The sequence below is a fragment of the Triturus cristatus genome, chromosome 5_2 (assembly GCF_964204655.1).
Source record: "Triturus cristatus chromosome 5_2, aTriCri1.1, whole genome shotgun sequence".
Taxonomy (NCBI): domain Eukaryota; kingdom Metazoa; phylum Chordata; class Amphibia; order Caudata; family Salamandridae; genus Triturus; species Triturus cristatus.
The window spans coordinates 223,836,484-223,857,685 of record NC_140588.1 but is presented as its reverse complement, the minus strand read 5'-3'; the positions used below and the strand labels follow the sequence as shown (position 1 = coordinate 223,857,685).

The window sequence follows — 21,202 nt, the reverse complement described above, 5'->3', positions numbered from 1 at the left end:
GGCCTTTTGTTTCTTGCCTTGCACTAGTTCCAATCATGGTATTTTAACGAGGCACCCCGAATCTACACCTTGCCAGGAGAAAAAAGTCTAATTTGTATGTGTTTGAATATCCCACTAGTAGGTACTCCATAATGAGACACTGGCTCTGTAAAAGGGCAAATGTACTGGCTCTCGAAGAGCTGTCCTACATTCTGAAGTCCTGAGCGTTCCCGTTCATTAGCATAACAGTCATGCGAAAAAGAAGGAAGACCTGTTTTGTTCCAAAGCGATGTATACCTTCTGATTACTGCAATAGTTAATTTGCTGTTTATGGTTTTCCAAAATATAGAAAACCGTGCTTGTTTTTTAGGAATATTTTATAATTGCAAGATAACGGACCATGCGTGCGCAGGCATGCTCCTGCATGGCTGGCTGTCTTCCATTATTTTTTGGTACAGTTTATATGAGACAAATTAAAAGCAGCTGTCCACGCATAGAATTGGTTGAGTGCACACACAGGTGGCCATCTTGGAATGTTTTTTGAAAACCACTGTATTGCCAAACTCATTCAGAGGTGGCTTGTATTCGGGGTGGCCAACTCTGAGTTGTTTTCAGAAAGGCCTTGGGTCCTGTTGTGGAAATGTTGTACTGAAAATTGGGAGAAACTCTGACTTTAGAAACATTTCAGAAGCACGGAGACGAATTCAAAGCTGTTTGTTAATCCATGCTGATCATTATGACTGATATGGGGCAAAAAAAGGAATTGGCCTTCCCTCCGAGACTACCCTCCCAACAGCATGTGATCGCCAAGTGCTTTATTACGAAGGGGAGAGTGGTCTGGGCTTGTTTTCTTTTTGGTGGATGAGGGTTTAAACGTTTTTGAATGTTTTATTTACTATTGGGATCTTGATATTTTGGAAATTAGTTCACAAGGAGAATCCCAGTCTAAGTGTTTTATTTACTGGAATAACGCATGAAACTTTAATAGGAGATGTTTAGTAACTAGTTGCGTTTACAGCTTTCAAATAATTGTTTTGGTCCAGGATCCCCAACATACTCTGTTCCAGAGGGTATGCTTTCAAACACATATATTGTCCCTTTGGAGTTGGAGATAGTTCCGTTAGTGGCGAGGTCATATTTTACTTAAAAACATGGTACCTGATTTAAAAGCATTACTCCAAACTCCCTTCTGCACCTGAAGAGTTATGAAGCATTCATGTTTAGGTTAGACACATGGATGGGCAGGTACAGAGCAATATATTTTCTCCCCTGCCATCAAAAACAAAATTCAACCCTGAATTGTCAGTTTGTGAACTTAGTTTTTATTCCAGTGTGCATCTGGACAACAGAACTTCATTATAGCACATATATTAACATAGAAATTATACTCTAAACCTATAAAAGCTAAGGTCATTTATAGTGCCACCAGTTATGTAATCTCTTACGGCTTTATAGGTGTCAGATTATTGACAGTTGGTTTAAGTTAAAGTAATTGGCCAGTTTCATGGTTTATTCCTTAAAAAACTAAAGTTGAAAGGAAGAAGATCCCTACTAATATGTTAAATGTGGCTGCGCCATAAAAAGTAATGACATTGCTTAGTTAAGGTTCCGCCTTCACCTTGTCCCCTTCAAGCCATGCTTAACCTCAAACCCTTCCCTGTTATTACATAAAAAGGATTGAAATGAGATACGTTTGGCAGTTGTTGGTTCTGTTTATTAGTGTGTAAATAGATGTTTGATGGTGTGAGTAAGTTATTGCAATGCTAGTGTATAGTATTATTAAATGGCAGCTGTGCGGGTCCATGATGGCTAGTGTGTTGCCATATGGTGGTCGGTGTATGATAGAGCATGTGTGTATTGTGGTGGGTGTTTGAATGTATGATTGTAGCTGAGATGGCGAATGAGTGACAGTGTGGGCATTTCATGGTGGTTGAATGGTCTTACGATAGTTGTGGTTGTATGATGGGGTGTATGGGCATGTACTGGTGCTTGTGTTCCTATATTATAGTTAGCATGTTGTTGGTGTATGATGTTTCTTGTGTGTACGTATGATGGAGTGAATATTATCACATGATGTAATTTCTTATCCATATTTTGGAGTGGGTTAGTCAGGGTTTCAAAAGTTACTTGACATTGTGAAAAGTGTATGCTGGGAGTGGGAAATAAGGTTGAATAAGTACCGCACATTTACAACACAAGAAGAAGTATGCACCTTAGCTTGACAATTTCATGGCCTTTTAATTTTTGTAGTGATGCTAGTGTTGAAATTTAGTCAACTGCAACTCATATTCAACCTTAGCTTCTTTATGGAATTTTATTGTGTTTTTATGGATTTTTTGCTTGTATTTTCATTTAATGATTGTGGTGTGTACATATGATGATGCTTGTGTTGGTGTATGATCAGCAATGTGTTGCCGTATGATGGGGAGTGCGTTGGTATTTAATGCCTCTCTGCGTCACCTATGTGCCACCATGATCTACACCAGCATCCCTTCCTTGGGTCTTGCCACCTCTTCCTCCACCCCACAGTCCACACTTGCCAGGCTGCCCTGCAGTCCCTCTGTGCCCCTCCAACCTCCTGGAGCTGCTTTATTTGTCCCATGCCTTCCGTCTATTAGCAGACTTTCTGCATGTTCACGCCTGCTCTGTAACTCCACTTTGAATCCATGTCACCCTGCATGCCCTATATACATCATCCATACTGCAGTCTCTTTGTGCCAGCCTGCCCCACCCGTCACCCACTCTGTGTCCTCATCTGTTGTACAGCCATTCCCATTACACCCAGGAGCCTCTTGGGGTGCCACTCTTCCTTGTCCTTGAAGCTCTTCTATATCCCTGCTCTCTTTGGACTCTTTGTATGCCCCCTGACTCCATTTAAGTGCCCTTGGCACCATGAAACCTGTCTGTATTCCCATGCTCCTCCACGTGCCTCTATGCAGTGCGGCCACTTTTTGTACTTCTTCACCCCACTTGTAGCCCCTCTGTGTGACACCTACCCCCCACCCCGCGCAACTTCTGTGTACCTTCTGAGTCTGTATACATTGAGAAAAGGCAAACGTTATTGCTTTTAAATTCAGCTTTCCAGTGTTTTTATCAAAGTCTCCTAAAGTTCACAAACTTTGGGAAAGGTTTTCAAATATAATGGGGACTGGGGATTACACAGTCCCCAGGCTCAATTTATTATTTTCAAATCCCTCCCAAAGTTCCTAACACTGGTAGTCAGTGGGAAAAAGATGTTGAGGGGGTTACTATCTTGTGAGGGGGAAGGTCGTTAGAGACCTATAGCTTCTTGGTACTGTTGCCTTGCCCAGCGATCAGTGTAATGTGTCGCTTCTCCCCGGCCCGACCCTATCCTGCCTAGCCCTAGGGCAGTGGTTTTCATTAGTCAACTGCTCTCGGACAGAAATACGGTGTTCTTGTACCATCCTTGCTTTGTAAAAGGGTGGCAAGGCTAAGGAAAAGAAAAATGGAGATGTGGGTGCCAGGGTGCAGGCTGCAGCGTTACGTGACCTGCTGCACTTTGGCTCGCACAATGCAGAAGGCTAAGGAGGAATGGGCCCACTGGTATCTGCTCCTATGCTCTGTTACGGATTGAAAACAGATCACAGGAGCAGGGGACATGTGATTGCTCCTCTGTGGTCCAATGCAGGAGTTTGCAGAGGAGTAGTCATCTGTCACCTGCCCCTGTGCACTGTTTCCAGTTGGGAGCAGTGTGCAGTTGGGAAATTGATAGCAGAGTGCAGATGACCCTGACCCACTCCTCCGATCGGTTCTCAATTTGAAACTTGATCCTGGAGCGGTATCCAAGGTGAGATGAGGGTGGTTGTTCATGGTCCCCCCTGAACCATGGCAGTGCCGAGGGCGAGCAGCTGTTTCCTCCTGCGCAGTTGGACCAGGTGACTTAGGGTTTAATGTTTATTCAACTCCTGCACTGTAGCATTGTGAGGTAGACCCACATTTGGGATAGCTGAGGGCTGCCTCAAATTAATTGTAGAGTGCCTCCCACTCTTGAGCTAGACAGGGTGCCATCCCCAGCCCTTAGTTCACGGAAGGAAGGCAATTGTTTAACTCCATCTAAACCCTCACCCATGAGTAAGGTGGGGTGTAACACTTGTCATTAGTGTCCATATTCTTTTCTAGGTAAGGGGTAGGGTCGGGGGCAAAGACCTTGCTTTTGAAATATTTTTGTGGTCTGTCAAAGAGGCTCTGGAGTGGGCTGGCTTATGCGCTCTCTGATAGATAAAGCAGCGACACCTGAAATTTAACTTTCTTCACTATTGTATTTGTACATACATGCCCATCAGGCATTTGCAAATTTATAGAAATATAGCAATAGCTTGACGTGCTGTAGACACTCATATTCTGCCTTATATTGACAAAACAAAACCATGAAAAGGTAGTGAATGGCTGAAAGGACTACCTGTTGACTATCTGTGTGAGAAGTTGGCCTGGTATATGCTCACCACTAATTAAAGTGGGCACCTTGTACCAGTCCAAACAACCCTTATTGATGATTAGGTTAAAGACAACCTTTATTGAAAGCTATCCTAGTGGTAGCTATGGAGAGCAGCCTTCAGGCTAAGTCTCGAAGGAATGTAAAGCAGCTTGTTTTACCAGTGTATAACCTCCTGAATGACCAAATGAAAGGAGAACCACACAAGGAATATATAAAATATATGTATTTATTAATAAACACTCTCTACTAACCTCTTTATGAGATTAGTGAACAAAGCACACAATATTAAATCACTAGAACAACAGTAAATAGCACAATACACAGTGGGTTCCAGGGGGAGACCAAACCATATACTAAAAGTGGTATAACAACCATGACTTGACTCGACACAGTGCCTAGAGCCCGTAGAATCGCTGGGACCCCAAGGAACCACCCAAAGTAGTGACACAGGAGACCCAAGGAGGACGGGTGCAGTGTTAGAACACAGACGCGAGCTCTGTACAACTCTATGGGAAAGTCACGGTTGGAATTTTAAAGATTAAGGACACTTTGGAGAGGACTTTAAGCAAACCCAGCTAAACATAGAAGGTTCTAAGGCCAGCACCCTTGAGAGTACCGAGATACCTGTGCTACCTATCCCAGAGGAGCCTGGTGCCTAGGGGTCAAGTGATGTCGGAAACCTTCGTAGTTTTCAGTGGCGTGATGCGGAAAAGTGCTGCTGCCATGGAGATGAAAAGTGTCCGGTGTGATCCAAGCCCGGATCGGAGCTGAGCAGAACCTGAAAGCAGAGGGGTCAAAGTCTTGGTCACTTCACGGTGATCAGGGGCACGATAGACGAATTCCCACCGATGTCGGGTGTTTCAGGTGAGAAGAGGTGAAGCTTGACTGAAGCTTGACTCTGCAGCCACGGGGACCAGGAAACATCGACCACGACCAAAGTCCAGAGGTGAGCTGTCCCACGAAGGATGTCGAGTGCTGGGGGGGTCAGTGTCCGGATTGAACACCAACAAGCCTTGGCAACTGCAACCCACACAGTCAGAGTAAAGATGCTTCGGTGAGGACCAGCAAGGTCCTGGGGACTCTCCAAGCTATGGAGAGTCAGGGTACGTCTGGAGCAACCAGGAGAGCCCACGGAAAGTTAAAGTTACCTTCACAGGGACCCATAGGTCGACGGACCAGGGATCGCGAAGGGACCTCGAGCTAAATCACAAAATACCAGCCCACGGAACACTCGTGGAGTGTAGGCCGGAAATCTTCAGTGGGATTACTGCTCGGGGTCAGGACTAACAGTAGCCCAATGCACAGCCTCAGGGGTCGCCAAAAAGAATATGCTGCTGCAAATCTACGCGGTGCTCAGGGGTTCGGGTTGCACGGTCCCCACGAGGGATACGGGCCTCAGAATTGCTGAGAGCACAGATCAACCTCAGAGACCTCAGGAACCCACCTCCTGTGTTGCAGAAATCTTCGGAGTCCTCAGGAAGAGATGCAAACCGGTCATATGCGTTTTAGGTGCCTGCCTTGTAGGGAAGTAACTCCTTTACTCCAAGGGAGATTCTTTAGTCATCCAGCATTGGGCAGATTGTTGAAGTACTTGGTTTCTGAAGCAGAGTTTAGTCCAGGTAAAATCTAAAGTCCTGTAGTCAGGGGTTCCTACTTTATACCCAAGGAAGGGGTGGGACAAACTCTGGGGACCCACCTATGGGATGGTCAGGACAGAGGGGTGGCTACACCCATGTCCTTTGTCCAGTTTCGTGCCAGAGCAGGAACAAATGGCTCCTGTAACCGGTTTGAGCTGGACTATGCACAGGGACACCAAATGTGCCCCCAGTGCAGACATCAAAGCACTCTGAGTGCACCCACCCATCCCCAATACACTAAAGCCTGTCTGGGAGGTGGTCACAACTCCCTGTGACAGGAAACCTATTGTCACGCCTTCCTCTGCTCGAGTTTCGTCCAGCAGCAGGAGGGCAGACCCGTGTCTGTGGCTGGCAGCATCCATTTGTGATGCCAGGGTTGAGAAAGCTGGTACCGCGTATAGCAGTGTGTTGCATATGTCCATTTAGGAGGGAGGAATCGTACCTCCCACACCAGTTACTGGTGTGGAGGTATGATTCCAAGGTGTTTGACACCAAACATGACATGTTTCCTTGCAGCCGTTTTAAAGTTAGCATTTGCCACAAGGTTATAATGCACTTAAGTATATATGGTTGGCTGCATCACATACAACCCTGGAATATAGGTTCCGAAGGCTGCAGAGGGGCTCTGCTCATGCAGGTGCACCCTCTCACATACAAACCAGCACCCTGCCTTCAGGATTGATAAGGCCTGCTATAGGGATTTATATGTGCAGTGATATGGAGTAAATATAGTGAACCTATATCTAAGTAAGGGGTGCATGCACCACCTTACACAGGCTGCTGTAGCAGACCTGTGGTGTCATTTTGAATGGTCTCCCAGGGTGCATAATACATGCTGCAGCCCCTGAGATGCCTTTGGGGTACCTATGCCCTGTCCATATACTAGGGACTTGTAAGAGTACCCCAGAATCCAATCTGGAGTGTACCTAAAGTACATGCAATCAATTTAGAGGAGAAAGCAGCTAGGCTGGGGTCCTGGATAGCAGGATCCCAGCCAGACTAAGTCGCAAACAGTGAAACATAAGCAAAAAGTGGGGGTAATTATAAGAAGCAGATCCTACTCTCCTACACACGGTCAAGTGTTTTTTGAGTTGTGTATGAAGTGAAATCTCCTATGAAAAATCCCATTTTAAAAGTGAATGGAAATTAGATTTGAATCCCCACCCACCAGCCCCCTTATAACTTCTGAACTGTTTCACCAGGGTTCACCAAATAACAGTGTACTTTTCAGATGCAATATAGTCCGTCATGCATTTCAATGGAGGCAGAAGGATACACTCAAACTGTCAATACATAGAAGGTGGAAAAATAAATGATCCTGTGGGCTGATCCAATATGCAATTGACAATGTTTCAAGCCAATGGCTGAAGGAAGAAGACCTTGGCTGTAAGTGAATGAACCAAAACCCTTAGAGTATTATTTTATGGTGTCTATTTAAGACAGGATAAAGGGCTTGCCGGCAGCAGCTCGCCAACGCATCCAGTTCGTAGGCACCGCCACCCATCTACTCGCCCTCAACACTCAAACCGAATGTCTGCGCGACACAGGGTAGAGGTGTCACTAGCCATACAAGTCTGCGAGCCAACTCCCCTAACACATTGCAAGCAATGCATTACAGATACATTTGGTTCAACAAATATGTATAGAATACAATGAGTTTGCCATGAATGGAGCAAGCGCCACTACACGTCAACTCTAAAAAAAAAAAAAATACACAAGCTGTCCCTGGATCCAATATGAAACCTTTGTAACTAGTCTACCTAAATGTACAGTATTGCTTTCATTAGCTAAATTTTTCCTTTATATGATTTCCATTTGTGGCCTTTATATTTTACTTTGTGTTTATTTGATAATGTTGCTCACAAGCCTGAATCAAATACGAATATGAAATAATTTTCCCTCTGTCTTTTCATTACTTAGGGTATCCATGGACGGGATGCGCCACTAAAGGAGATCAAGATATCGAGTTCACGTCGATTTATCGCGACATTTAGCTTAGTGAACACCACCAAGAGGGACGCTGGCAAATATCGCTGCATGATTCATACAGATGTCGGGGTTGGAGTATCAAACTACGCAGAATTAATTGTTAAAGGTATTTCGGATTTTATACTACGGTGCTATTTATTGCTCTACGTGGTTAAAGTAACATACTATAGGAATGTATTCGCTGGCTTCATATAATTATTGCAAACCATGAATCATTAGACATTCCAAAAAGGCTTGTTGGAATGCAGCATATTTTTTCAACTCAAGTTATCTTTTGGAAAGAAAAAATATTAACTGGCTGGCTGTATGTGCATACCTTTATGTATTTATATCCATGGTATATATTTGATGTTATTTTTACACATGCATACGTGTACCACAGTAGTAAATTCACAAAGTGATTCGGGAATAACACATGGGTACAATATGGTGGTACTTCCTAAAATAGTCTGCTTCAGTAATGCAAAGGAATACTGCTAATGCCTTAATTTATTCTCTTGTTTATATAAAAATTAAAAACAGTGTGCATCAGAAAAAAGTAAAGACTTTTTATTAAAGAGATATACGTTTAGGCAAAAATGAAAAAAAGAATAAAAAATTCCATAATGTAATTTACGTTGTATTTTTGAAGATATTTTCCATTTTATTCTGCTTTACAACTTTTCCAAATGTGCGTCCTTCCCTCCCCCCCAACATCCTGGGGATTCTAATGACCCATAGGGTTTGTGGATTCGCCTGGAGAAGACCAAGAAATAGCCAAAATATAGCTAAGTGCTGAGGTTTGGGGGAAAAATTGGAAAAAAAGTGTTCTGGATAAAAGTGTCAGGTTTTTTCATAAAAATTGCATCAACAAACAGTTTGATGTGCTAAAGTCACCATCTTCCCTGGTTTCAGAAACATGCAGAGCTGAATCAAAAATCCTAATTTGTTACCTCAGTTTGGCATTTTTCAAAGACGTACCCATTTTTCCTATTTTTTGTGGTTTCAACCTACTTCCAGTTTGTGGTGCAAACTAGTGTGAAACCCAGGGGTGATCCGGGAAAGCTGCATATTTCTGAAATGTAGACAAAATTCCGAATTCAGTGTGTAGTCATATGTGTAGATCCCTTAAGATTTCCCCAAAGAAACTAAATGTTAAAATAAAGAATCATTGAAAAAGAGCAGGAAAATAAATGCCATGTATTACAATGTTTCATCTACAACTTTTTGTCCCATTACTTTTGCTAGACCCTTTTGGTCTTGGGGATATATAGGGTTTGTAGATTCTACAAGAACCCGAGGTACCCAGAGCCAACAACTGAACTGCACAAGACTGTGGTTTTTCATTGTGTACTAAGTATAGACCAATTTATATGGTGAAATATGTAGATGAAAAATAGTTGTCAAGGTAATTTAGGTATTTCTGAAATGGGCACAACATATGGAGTTTTAGGAGCAGTGGTTATTTGTACATATCTGAATGTGTGGGTACCCGTACAAGCATATGATTTAGAGAGTATTTTTCTAAATATCTTCTTTCTTATACACTGGATTACATTTGGAAGGCACAAATGCAGCAAAATCCAATGGGTATTTACAAATGTCCTACTATTATGTATTCCCATCCCTTCTGATAAAAATGGTACCTCACTTGTGTGGGTAGGCCTAGTGCCCATACATCACATTTTTCCACTCAAAACGGCCTATTTTTATTTTTGGTAAAGTTGGTAGCTGTAGATTTTGGGCTCTAGCCCAGTCGGCACCTAGGGAAACCTAGCAATCCTGTACATTTTTAAAACATGGACAGCTAGGGGAATCCAGGATGGGGGTGACTTGTGTGGCTTTTACTAGGTTGTTTTACCCAGAATCCCTTGCAAACCGCTAACTTTGACCACACAAACACATCTTCCTCGTATTTCTGTGATGTAAAGTTCTGAACACTGAGGGGAGCTTCAAACTTCCTTCCATCTGGCATTCCCCTAAGTCTTCTGATACAAATGTGTCTCACTTGTGTGGTTAAGCCTTGTGCTTGCAACAGGAAACGTCCCAAAATGCAATGTGGAGGCATCAACATTTCCTGTCATAAAAATGATCTGATTTAGCAATGGGGTAGCTGTGTTTTTTTTACCAGGGATCTGTGGCCACCCAGGGAAACCTACCAAACCCAGACATTTCTGAAAACTAAACACCTAGGGGAGTCCAGGTGGTATACCTTGTGTGGATCCCACAAAGTTTTCTTACACACAGTGCCCTGCAAACCTCAAACTTTGCCTAAAATAGCATGTTTTCCTTTCATTTCTGTGACGTAAGCTTCTGGAGTTTGCAAGAATCCACAAAATTCCTACTACCCAACGTTCCTACACTTCTCCCAATAAAAATGCTACCTCACTTGAGTAGCTGGACCTAGTGCAAGTGACAGGCAAGCATCAAACCAAGGTCAATGGGAGTCTTACTCTTTTTGACCCTGGTTTGATTTATGTCTAATGGGGGCACTAGGCCAAGTCACACAAATGGGGTAGCATTTTTATTAGAACAAGTGGAGGAATGCTGGGTGGTAGGAATTTTGTGGATTCCTGCTGATTCTGGAAGTTTACATCACAGAAATGCAATGTAAATGTGGGGCAGGAAAAATCGAGCTCAGCATTGCTCCAGTCGAGAACCAATTTCAGGTATTACTACTTGCATGATCCTTGACTAAAATGACAACCTTGTCATCATGCTTGAATGCCCATAAAGCCTCCAACCTCCATATTCTAGGGTTGATTCCAGGCAATTGTCACTAGACGCTCCCTTCTGAACCCAATAACCCCTTTTTCCCCCATCAGCCTCTCTGCTCTAGGAGACAGAATTATCCTCCCCTCTCCCTCTGTCCCAAAAACTGCCAAGTCCCTCTGCCGATGCCAGAGGCAATATTTCTCATGCAAAGCCTTCAGACGTCAAAGTATCAGATGTAAAGTTCCCCAAAAGGTATTAAAAATCCCTGGACCATCCTACAGCTAAAGAGGAAATTACCACAATATTATGGTACATAGCCCATTAAGGGCAGAATTAACAACACATTAATAACATCCTTCTTAAAAGGTAAGTATAAAGTGAAAGAGAGGGTGGATCAATTAAGGTGCTGCCAGATCCTATATACTTCCAAGGTACAAGCAAAGAGTGTAAGCCCCCAAACCCTCCAGGGCTCTGATGATGCAATTTTGACTGTACCTTCTTCAATAAAATGCACAAATGGAAAACCACACACAGCCTGAGAAGAGGGAGCTAGAAGTTCAAATATGAAATAGATGCGGTTCGACTTCTGTGGACATAGGTCCACCTCTGCTCCACCCTAAAAGCGCCCCCCTCTTTCCAAATTGGTTATGTCATTTTTTTAGGGAGGAAGCTGTGCTGACGCGTCTTTAGGCAGTGTCATAGATGGACAGTGACGCTCAAGTGCCTATTTACCATTATCACGATATTGTGTTTTAAGCAAAGCTATGCTGTTAGCTACATGCCAGCAGACAGTGGGGCTCAGCAGGGCCCCCCTGGGGGGGGGGGGGGGCGTGGAAAACTTTTGTTACAGGGAGCTATGCTGCAAAACCGGACCCCGGTAACAAAAACGGACCCCAGGGGTCCAAAACTGACCCCACCCTGGCGGTCCACCAGGGAAGTGCCCGATGCCCGCTAAGGCCAGTCCAACCTTGCCTATTTTCCATCCTGTCTGGTATTTTGCATGTCAAACGCTTCTGCTTCAGGGTTTTTGGGGAAAAATCGGTTAGGCTTGAAGAGAGTTAAGAGACATCACTACAGTCCCACGGACCATATCTCTCTGGTTTGTGGTTATTTAGAAACCAAGGGATAAGGCATGTAGGAGATTCACCTTAGGTAACAGGTGGAGACAGCTTGGCGTGCCCTTGACATCGCTGTAACTCCATCTTTGTCACATTATTGGTTCTATCATAATTTGATTATTTTATATCCACCCATAGTACAGTATATGAAAGCCTGAGTGCTAAAAAAGTGTTCCTAGAGCGGGTGAGGAACTCTCTACCTGTTGATCTTGGGACTGAGCCAGTTTACAGAATTACATCTTCAATTCCAACTCCCTTTTGGCTTGAGTGTAATACGCTAGCGTGATATATGCCTACATTATTTCAATATGTATTTCATTTTGTGTGTAGCCCTGGAAACCTCACAGTGAGTGCTTAGTCCATCATGACTGGTGTCAATTGGAACCAGAGACACTTTCTTCTCTATAGGTTGGTATTTTCTTAATACAGTCTTTCAGCAGACTATTCCCCTGTAAAGGCCTGAGCAGTACTGCTTGTATGCCTGTGGTTGCCAGTCGACACCACAGGCATCTATTCCTGGGGACCAGGACTATCTACCATCTTCCATAAGGTCCCAATCTGATGCTGCCTTCGTTCGCCGTGCAGCAATAGACCGCAGCACTGTCCATTTTTTAAATTACCAGAGTGGTCTGTGGAAATAGGACAGCCATTGCAGTGATCCATTACCATTTGTAGTGCTGGCAGCCATTCTTCTATTTCCACAAACCATAGTGGGAATTAAGGAGCGGCTTTGGTTCGCCCTTCTGGATGTACATGCGGCTCTCTACGCGGTTTAATGTAACAGAGTGCAAGTTCAGGCCATCTTCCCCAGCCCACAGCCTCTTGTCACTCAGCCGCCCGAGTCCTCCTTGAAAACGTGCATACTGGCACTTTTTTTATTTACAAATTAAACACCGAGCCTGCACTTTCTCTCCCTGCTTTTGTGTGTAAGACACCAGTTCTCTGGTGGTTGGAGATCACCCCCATGAGCTGTGGCTTCCCCATGCTCATCTTCCACTTTTCGCAAAATAATAATTTTAATAATCAATTTAACTACCTGCAGCTTACTAGACAGACTAGACTAGACAGTTCTTGTCAGTGAGCTCCCCTAATACCACCCGTGAAGGGGGGGCGGAGCTAGCCGGCAGCTATGGCGGACGCGTGATCGCGGAGCTCCCGCTCTAAGCCCCTAAATATCCGTCCATATGATCCTGAGCAGCGGCATTGACCGGTGAACTGGCTGGGGGGTTCCTCCCGACACTGGGCTGAGTCGCCCCGGAGGCCCGGCGGCAGCGAGCAAGACCCGGAGAGCTGACACTGACGGACGTCGAGCGAGGGAGCGGACTGGGCCGTGATCCCTGGGCTGTCCTGTGGCTCTCCCCACAGTGCGTAGCGCGACGTGCGGCCGACTGGCAGGGCGAAGACCCGGCGTCCTGGTCCGGCAGCTGAGACCTCGGGAGTTGGCGGTGAGGCGGAGACGGCCGCGCCGGACGCACAAGCGGAGAGCTGAGGACCTGCAAGGGGTACGGGGTGGCGGATGCGGTGACCCCCCCCCCCCTGGCTGGATTGCTGCCTGGGCTCCCGGACCCCCTGCCAGACGCGGCTGCCCACGCCGTGTGAGACCCAAGTCCCCCCTGGGGTACCCCCCCGTGACATCTTGGACTCGGACAGCGGGGGTGAAAGGCGTACTGGTGTGGATCGGCCCCTCCCCCCCCCCCCCTCTGGCTGGCCTGGGGAGCGGCGTAGGCCGTGGGGCCACCCTCGAGACGGGTAGCGACAGGGAAGCGCACTGGTGCTGAGCCCGGGTGGACACTTGCGGAACTGGCGCCCCTCCAGCCCCCCCCCCCCACCCCCCCCCCGCGCCATTGGAGCTGACCCAGGCCTGCGGAGAACTTGGAGGGATTGCTGCTCGTTCACCCTAGCTGAAGATATGTGACTTTCCGCGGCGGTGCCCTCCTCTGCTTCTCCCTGCCTGGCGGGATTCGGACGTCTGGGTCGAGGTGAGTGACGGCGGCGACTTGGAGGAATAGACCGCGTGTCTGGTGCTGTGACCTAGCTGCGGGTGCTGGAGGGCCCGCTGGGGCTGTCGTGCGGAACAGAACGGGCTGCCGCCGCGGCCCTCCGGAATATAGCCAATGTGAGTAGCTATCACCAGCAGTGGCCCTTGGGGCGCCCTTCCTGTCCCAGATAGCGACGGAACACGTGGAGGAGAGTGGTCCCACAGGCTCGAGTGGGGAGCCCCTCGCTCTCATTTGGGCCTGAGGCGGTGGCCGGACACTGGGAGCGGTGCAGGCAGATATACGACTCTGTGAACAGGATGGTGCTGTAGCTGGGGAGCGAACAGAGTTCGGAACTGCGACGCAGGGTGGTCGGCGCCCCGGACATCTGCGAGTCGTGGTGGGGGTGCCCCGCGGTGCGGTCCCCCCGGGAACGGGACTTTGCCCCGGAGAGACGGGCGTGCGGCGGTCGCTGACCCTCAGCGTCGCCATGGGCAAAAGCGATAAATCCCAGCCCAAACTGTCTTTTGACCCCCGCAAGCCGAAGGGGCCCGACGAAGCACCACCGGCGTGGCCTCCGGATGGAGCGGCTGCGGAGAGCTCTATGTGCGCCGACATCAAGGCAATGCTGGCGGCAATGGAAAAAGGGCTGCAGGGCAGTCTGACCGCGATAGACACCAAGCTAGATGCGCTCACATACCGCATGGACCGCATGTCGGAACGAGTGGATAAGAATGCTGAGCGGCTGGATTCGTCCGAACAGAGAATAACGCAGGTGGAGGAGGCGCAGACGTCGTGGGACTCGGACCGCAGGCAATTCAGTAAGCTGTTGCAGGTCATTCAGGACAAGTCCGAAGATTTGGAGGCCCGTTCGAGGAGGGCAAACGTCCGCATCACCGGCGTGGCGGAATCGACGCACACCGGGCGAATGGAACTTTTCGTGGAAAAATTGCTGCGGGCATTGCTGGGAGAGGACGTGTTCTCCCCGATGTTTGTTGTCGAGAGAGCCCATCGTTCGCTGGGCCCTCGCCCCAAGCCTGGTGCGCCTGCAAGACCCATAATAGCAAAACTACTGAATTATAGAGATAGAGACACGGCCCTGCGAGTGGCGAGGGAAAAGGGGAAACTGCAATACGAAGGGATGGACATCTCCATCTATCCCGACTTCACGGCGAAGGTTCAAGAGGAGCGCAGACAGTTCGCACCCTACAAAAAGCAACTCCGCGATTTGGGCCTAGACTATGCCATGTTATACCCGGCGAAGCTCCGCATCAACAGGCAGGGGCACTCGCACTTTTTCACGGACCCGAGGGAGCTGCAGCGATCTCTGAAGGAGTGGTCGAAGGAGCAACGACGAGGGCAGCAGGACGGCGCGGCTGCCCGGGCGGACGCATCTGGCCTGGAGGAGCAGGACTAGATCGCTGGCGATGGCCGCTTGCTACGCCCTGTCTCCTTGTGGAGGGCCGTTGCCCTGTTGTGGAGGTAGTCGCTTCCCTGGCGGTATCGCAGCGGCTGGAACATTGTTGTTGTGCAGGAGACGACGGCCACTCCGGAGGACCCTGAGGCCGTGGCTGGGTGAGAACTTTCTGATGTGTTTGGGGATAGGCCTGGGAGCTGCGGTCCTGGACTTGGAGGGGAGGCGAGGGCAGGATCCTTTGCATGGTTTGGGCGAGGGCAGGATGTCCCTGCGGACTCAATACCTACGGGACTCAGTTTGGTGTGGCGCCTGGGCCTCATTGCACGGGCCGGTCTACGAGACAAATGGGCTATGGCCTAGTTGGCAGCTTGGGGGCGCTGGGAGGGTGCCTTGCAAATGTAGACGGAAGGGGTTGCTCGCTGCTGATGGGAGTATTGGGGTCCCCCCCTTGCACTAATAGTGGGATGACGATAATGCCTCGTGCTGCACAGAGACTGGAGGCTTGGCAGTGGGGGCACGGCCATATGGTGGACAGTTGAGAGTTTTTAGGGTAGCTGTTCATCGGAAGCCCTTGCCCCAGTGCTGATAGCTTACGTGGGCCCTCTGAGGGCTGGTTTGGGGATGGTTTTGTATGTTTGTTGCGGGGTAGGGAGGGGGGTGGGTTTGGGGATCTGTCTGGCCAGGTTGGGGGTGGTCGGCTGTGGGTGGTGGGTTGGGAAGTTGGGGGGAAGGTCTGCCGTTGGGGCCTGTGATCCGCACTGTCTGTTGAGTGGCACGCTTTTAGACTCACTGTTGTATGGCTGTTTCAGACTTTCTGGAATCGAGTGGTGGGAGGGGACTCCCACTTGGCTTGTGCGCAGCGGTAGTTGCGGTATGTTTCTGCCCGGATGACTGGAATAAGTGAACGGACAGGGGACACTGGAGAGGGGGCCATTAGAGCACTGACGTGGAATGTCCGGGGGCTGAACGATCATCGCAAACTCAGGAAAGTCTTAAATTATCTCCACCGACACCACATTGACCTGGCACTGCTACAGGAGACTCACCTTCCTCTTACAAGTAGACTGTTAGCGGCGAAGGGGCTAGTGAGCACCAGCGTGGCGGCAGGCTTTACATCACATTCCAGAGGGGTGGTTACTTGGGTAAACCCACGATCGAACTTGCGGCTGACGTCGCTCACCTCCGACCCGGACGGGCGTTACTTAATAGCGAGGTGCACTGGTAAGGGCCATGACTTGATCGTAGTTAATGTGTACGGCCCCAATTATGACTCTCCTGAGTTCTACGACACACTGGCAGCGCAATGTAGGCTGCACGTGCACACTGGCATGGTATGGGGTGGTGACTTTAACTTCACATTCAATCCAGAGCTAGACCGCTCCTCGGGGCCGGCTCGCCGCCCGGCGACCGCCGCCCAACACATGAAGGCAGAATTAATCAGGCTGGACATGCTAGACATCTGGCGACATCGCCACCCTGGTAAAGGGGGATACACGCATTATTCGGCATTCCACGACGTACATACAAGAATAGACTATTGGTTGGTGTCGCGGACACTGCTCGCGTGCGTCAGGGACTGCGAGGTGCTGCCGCGCACACTGTCGGACCACTCCCCTCTTTTGCTCGTACTGGCAACCCCGCACAGACGAGTGCCGCCGTTCACGTGGCGGCTGCCGCCTTACTCACTGCTGGATGAAGTGTTCCGAGGGGAACTGGCGGACGAAATAGACTCGTACTTTGAGGTGAACGCGGGCTCGGTCCAGAGCTTCCAAACGGTGTGGGATTCGTTCAAGGCTTATATTCGCGGAGTTGCAATGACTAAGCATTCGGGCGTGCTTAAATCCATCCGGCAGGGACTTGGGGCCCTGGAGAGGCAGATTGTGCAGCTGGAGGAGCTTCGGGGGGCTTCGGCAGACCCCGAGGTGGCTGCGAGGCTGCAGAACCTGGTCACTGAGTTCAACAGTGAGGCGGACCGTGAGGTGCAACATATGGGGAAGTACGCCACGGCTCGCACTTATGGCGAGGGCGAGCGGCCGGGATCCTTACTTGCGGGGATACTCCGTAGCTCTAGGCGACCTCTGGTGATAGACGAACTTGTCACAGCCTCAGGTGATGTGATCACAGATGAGGCGGGGATTACAGAAGAATTCAGGGCCTATTATGCGGGGCTGTATAAATCCCAGTCCTCCAGCATGGAAGAGGAGATAGACGACTACCTCAGCTACATCAAAATGCCGTTTTTGTCCAACTCGCGGCGGGAATTCCTGGCGCTGCCCATACAAAAAGATGAGATCTTGGAGGCTCTGGGAGGAATGAGGGCTGGCACTGCCCCGGGAGCTGACGGGCTGACGGTGGCCTTTTATAAGGCCTTCCAGGACCAGCTCCTCCCGCACCTCATGGCTCTTTTCGACGACATATGTCTTGAAGGCTGCATGCCTGACACGATGCGGGAGGCCCTGCTTGTCACAATACTAAAACCTGGGAAGCCTCCCAACTTGTGCGGCTCCTATAGGCCTCTCTCCCTGATTAATGTCGATGCTAAGATATATGCAAAGGTGCTGGCCACGCGTTTGGCGCTTTTGGTGCCGGAGCTCGTGGCACCGGAGCAGGCAGGATTTGTTCCATCCAGGAATCTTACGTATAATATCCGCACGGTCCTTGGAGTCATGCAGCATGTGCGCCCAGAGAGTAAGGCCATAGCGCTTTTCCTAGATATGGAGAAAGCGTTTGACTCTGTGGAATGGCCGTTTATGGTGAGGGTGCTGAGGAAGCTTGGGCTGGGAGAGCCGTTTCTACAGATGCTTGGTGCTTTGTATTTCGGGCCCACTGCCCGGTTGTGCCTCGGCAACCGAGTTACGGAGCCGTTTGCAATCACTAGGGGGACCAGGCAGGGCTGCCCTCTATCCCCGCTCCTCTACGCGCTGGTGGCGGAACCTTTAGCGTGCGCAATAAGAGAATACCACAGATTTGAGGGCATCAACTTTCCCTCCTATAAGATAGGTATTTCTACCTACGCGGACGATACGCCGCTGTACGTCCGAGACCCGGAGGAGAATCTCGCCATCTTGCGGGAGGTGGTCCGATTTGGGGTGCTGTCGGGCCTCAGGGTCAACTGGAACAAATCACTAGCGTTCCCGTTGACTCCGGCCACAATGCAATTCCCTATGGAATACCCTTTGCAGTGGACGACGGACTCAATCCGCTACCTGGGAATTCGGCTGCATGGGGACCCGGAGGTCTTGCTGAGGGAAAACTATGGGGTAGCTTATTCAAAGCTTGTAGACGAGGTGGAAGAGTGGAACAAGCTCCCTTTGTCGCTGATGGGCAGGATTGCCATCATGAAAATGATCGTCCTACCGCGGTTTCTGTTCCTCTTTAACAACATCCCTATAGTGCTCCCCAGGTCTTTCTTTACGCAGCTGACGCAGACCCTAACCCGACTGGCCTGGGGTGGTAAACAACCTAGAGTCCAATGGAAAGTGCTTACACTGCCATACGAGATGGGGGGGCTTGGTGCTCCGGATCTGGAGAGCTACTACAGAGTGGCGCAGGCGTCCCATTTGCATACGTGGATACACGCTGCACCTGACGTACCGCATGTGTTGCTGGAGCGCTTGTTTGCGGATCCACTCCCACTCCCAGCGACGGTCTTTTTACCCATGGATCGTAGGGTGGGTCTATTGGACTCGCTCGGTACTACTAACCATGCGTGGCACACGATCATGAGAAGGCAGGACCGTGACCTTTTATACTCTCCGCTGATGCCGGTGGAGTGGGCGGTTTGGCTCCCCCCTCTGAGGGAAGCGGGGGTGAAACGGGCACTAGGTGAGTTGGGAATCGTCAGGATGGCGGACCTGTTTCAGGAAGGAGGGGTCAAGACGCTGGAGAGTGTGGCCTCGACCCATCAGGGGATCACCTTACTCCAACGCTTTCAATTCCACAGGGTACGGGGCGCGTTGCTGTCCCTTTTGGGGCCTTCTGGTGAAGAACCCCCCGAAATCCCGGAGCTTTCCTATGTCATTAAAACTGCGGCGCCGAACAAAATGGTCTCGACCCTCAAAAAAATAGGCGACCAGCAAAGGGAGCCCCAGTGTTCTGCAGCGCGGCGAGCCTGGCAGACGGATCTTGAAATGGACATCTCGGATGAGATGTGGAAGTACTGCTGCTCTAGCACCAAAAAGATTTCCTTGAATGGTCGACATCGATTAATACACTTTAAGTTTTTGCAGCGGGTCTACTACACCCCGGAAAGGCTGCATAGGTACGGGTTGCGCCCCACGGCGGTTTGCGAGCGTTGCCATGTACCCGTCGCGGACTTCCTACACATGGCCTGGCTTTGCCCAGGAGTTGCCCGGTTTTGGGCGGCGGTGTTCCGGGAGTTGAGCCAGATCTTGGAAAAAGAGATCCCCCCAGATCCGGCCCTGGCGCTGTTGGGCTACTCCAGGCCTCTTCCGCGGGCGCTGAGGCGCTTGACGGACATAGCGTTATTGATCGCGCGACGCGTCGTGGCGGCCTGCTGGATGAGAGGACCGCTTCCTACTAAGAAACGATGGGTTAGCGATATGCTGTATTGCAGTACGCAGGCGGAAACGTACAGCGAACTGTTACCCCCTAGGAGTCCCCCCAAGAATTTCTGGGCGCTGTATAAAACATACATGACAACCGGAGACCCTGAGGAGGTTAGTCAGGAGGGGACACAGCGCGAAGCCCCGGGGGCGTGCAGTGGGGAGGCGGGCGGAGTGCAACAAGAATAGGACACTATTGCGGTGTGTATGACAGTGAACCGTCGGTGACGGTGGCCGGGTTGTGGGAGGGGGGCTGGGGTGCCTTCTGTCTGCAGCGTGTGCATCTTAGCAGTGTGTTTGCGGGGCGGGAACGAGAACGGCAGGATTGGTATGGCCTGGAAGCAAGGAGCGCAGTGTCTGGTCGTGGTTTTGTGCCTGGGTTTGCGACAGCGTGTGCAAGTAGACACAATACAGGAGGAGACAGTGGCATGGTGGCGGACAGGGGAGGGGGTTGGGTGTTGAGATATGGTTCACGTAACCTCAGAGGTCTGATCACACTAGCGGCAGGTTGACCATGCGTGGAAGTTGGGTTACTGTGCAGGCTGGGGGCGTATACGTGTTTCGCGCATCGGTAGTGATCCGGTCAGGTCTGCTCGATGTAGAATTGCAACGCCGCCGGTCCTCAGGGATGTCGGCTAAATGGCTGTGTGAGAGAAACTGGACCGGTTCAGTAGAGCTCGTTGGAGCAACCCATTGTATTAGGAACCTATGGCAGCCTGACACGGCTATTTACCATGTCTCAATAAAGGTTTTTCACAAAAAAAAAAATACCACCCGTGAAGCACTGGCCTGTTTCAGTTCAGCCGCACCGTGGAAAAAATGTAACCACAACTTTTGCCCCTCACACAGCTGCAACCCACAGGTGCTACATTAGTTTCCTCAGGTTGCCAAATGATGCCCAGCAAGGGCATTGCCTTTCTGACAGGCATCTGCTTTAGCTGGCACCATCCATTTTAAGCTATATTCTGAAATTGGTAAGCAGCAGTGTGAACATTTTGCAAATACAACGGTGTGTGCCCTTTTCAGTCTCACTTGTATGAAGCTGTAATGATGCAGTGAGCAAGGTCCTTATAACTGTATTTTTGTTGAGCATGATCAGTCAGTACCAGGAGACCTTGGGTCAGCATGCCGATATCCAGATGCACCTTGGAATTCCCATCCATGTGATACACATGGATACGTGGGACCTGGTACAGCTTAATGCAGCAGTGCCAAAGTTACGAACCGCATAGTGTTTACTACTGTTGGTGCTACCTTGCTTTCACCATCCTTGTTCATTTCCAGCCCCCTATGGGTGATTGTCCATTGGGTGTGCACCATAGCTCCATAAGCATGTACAAAATGGGGTCACTCTGGCCTCTCTGTCATTTG

The 21,202-nt window shown here is 49.4% G+C and overlaps 1 protein-coding gene across 12 annotated transcripts in view; it reads left to right on the top strand.

Moving 5' to 3' along the window:
* Positions 1 to 21,202, top strand: part of PTPRM (protein tyrosine phosphatase receptor type M) — a 1,478,792-nt gene that overhangs the window by 530,726 nt on the left and 926,864 nt on the right. For all 12 annotated transcript variants that reach the window (XM_085607017.1, XM_085607015.1, XM_085607014.1 and 9 more), the window contains exon 6: positions 7,993 to 8,167. In XM_085607017.1, the coding sequence (XP_085463143.1) occupies positions 7,993 to 8,167 (175 nt within the window). The remainder of the gene's footprint in view (positions 1 to 7,992; positions 8,168 to 21,202) is intronic.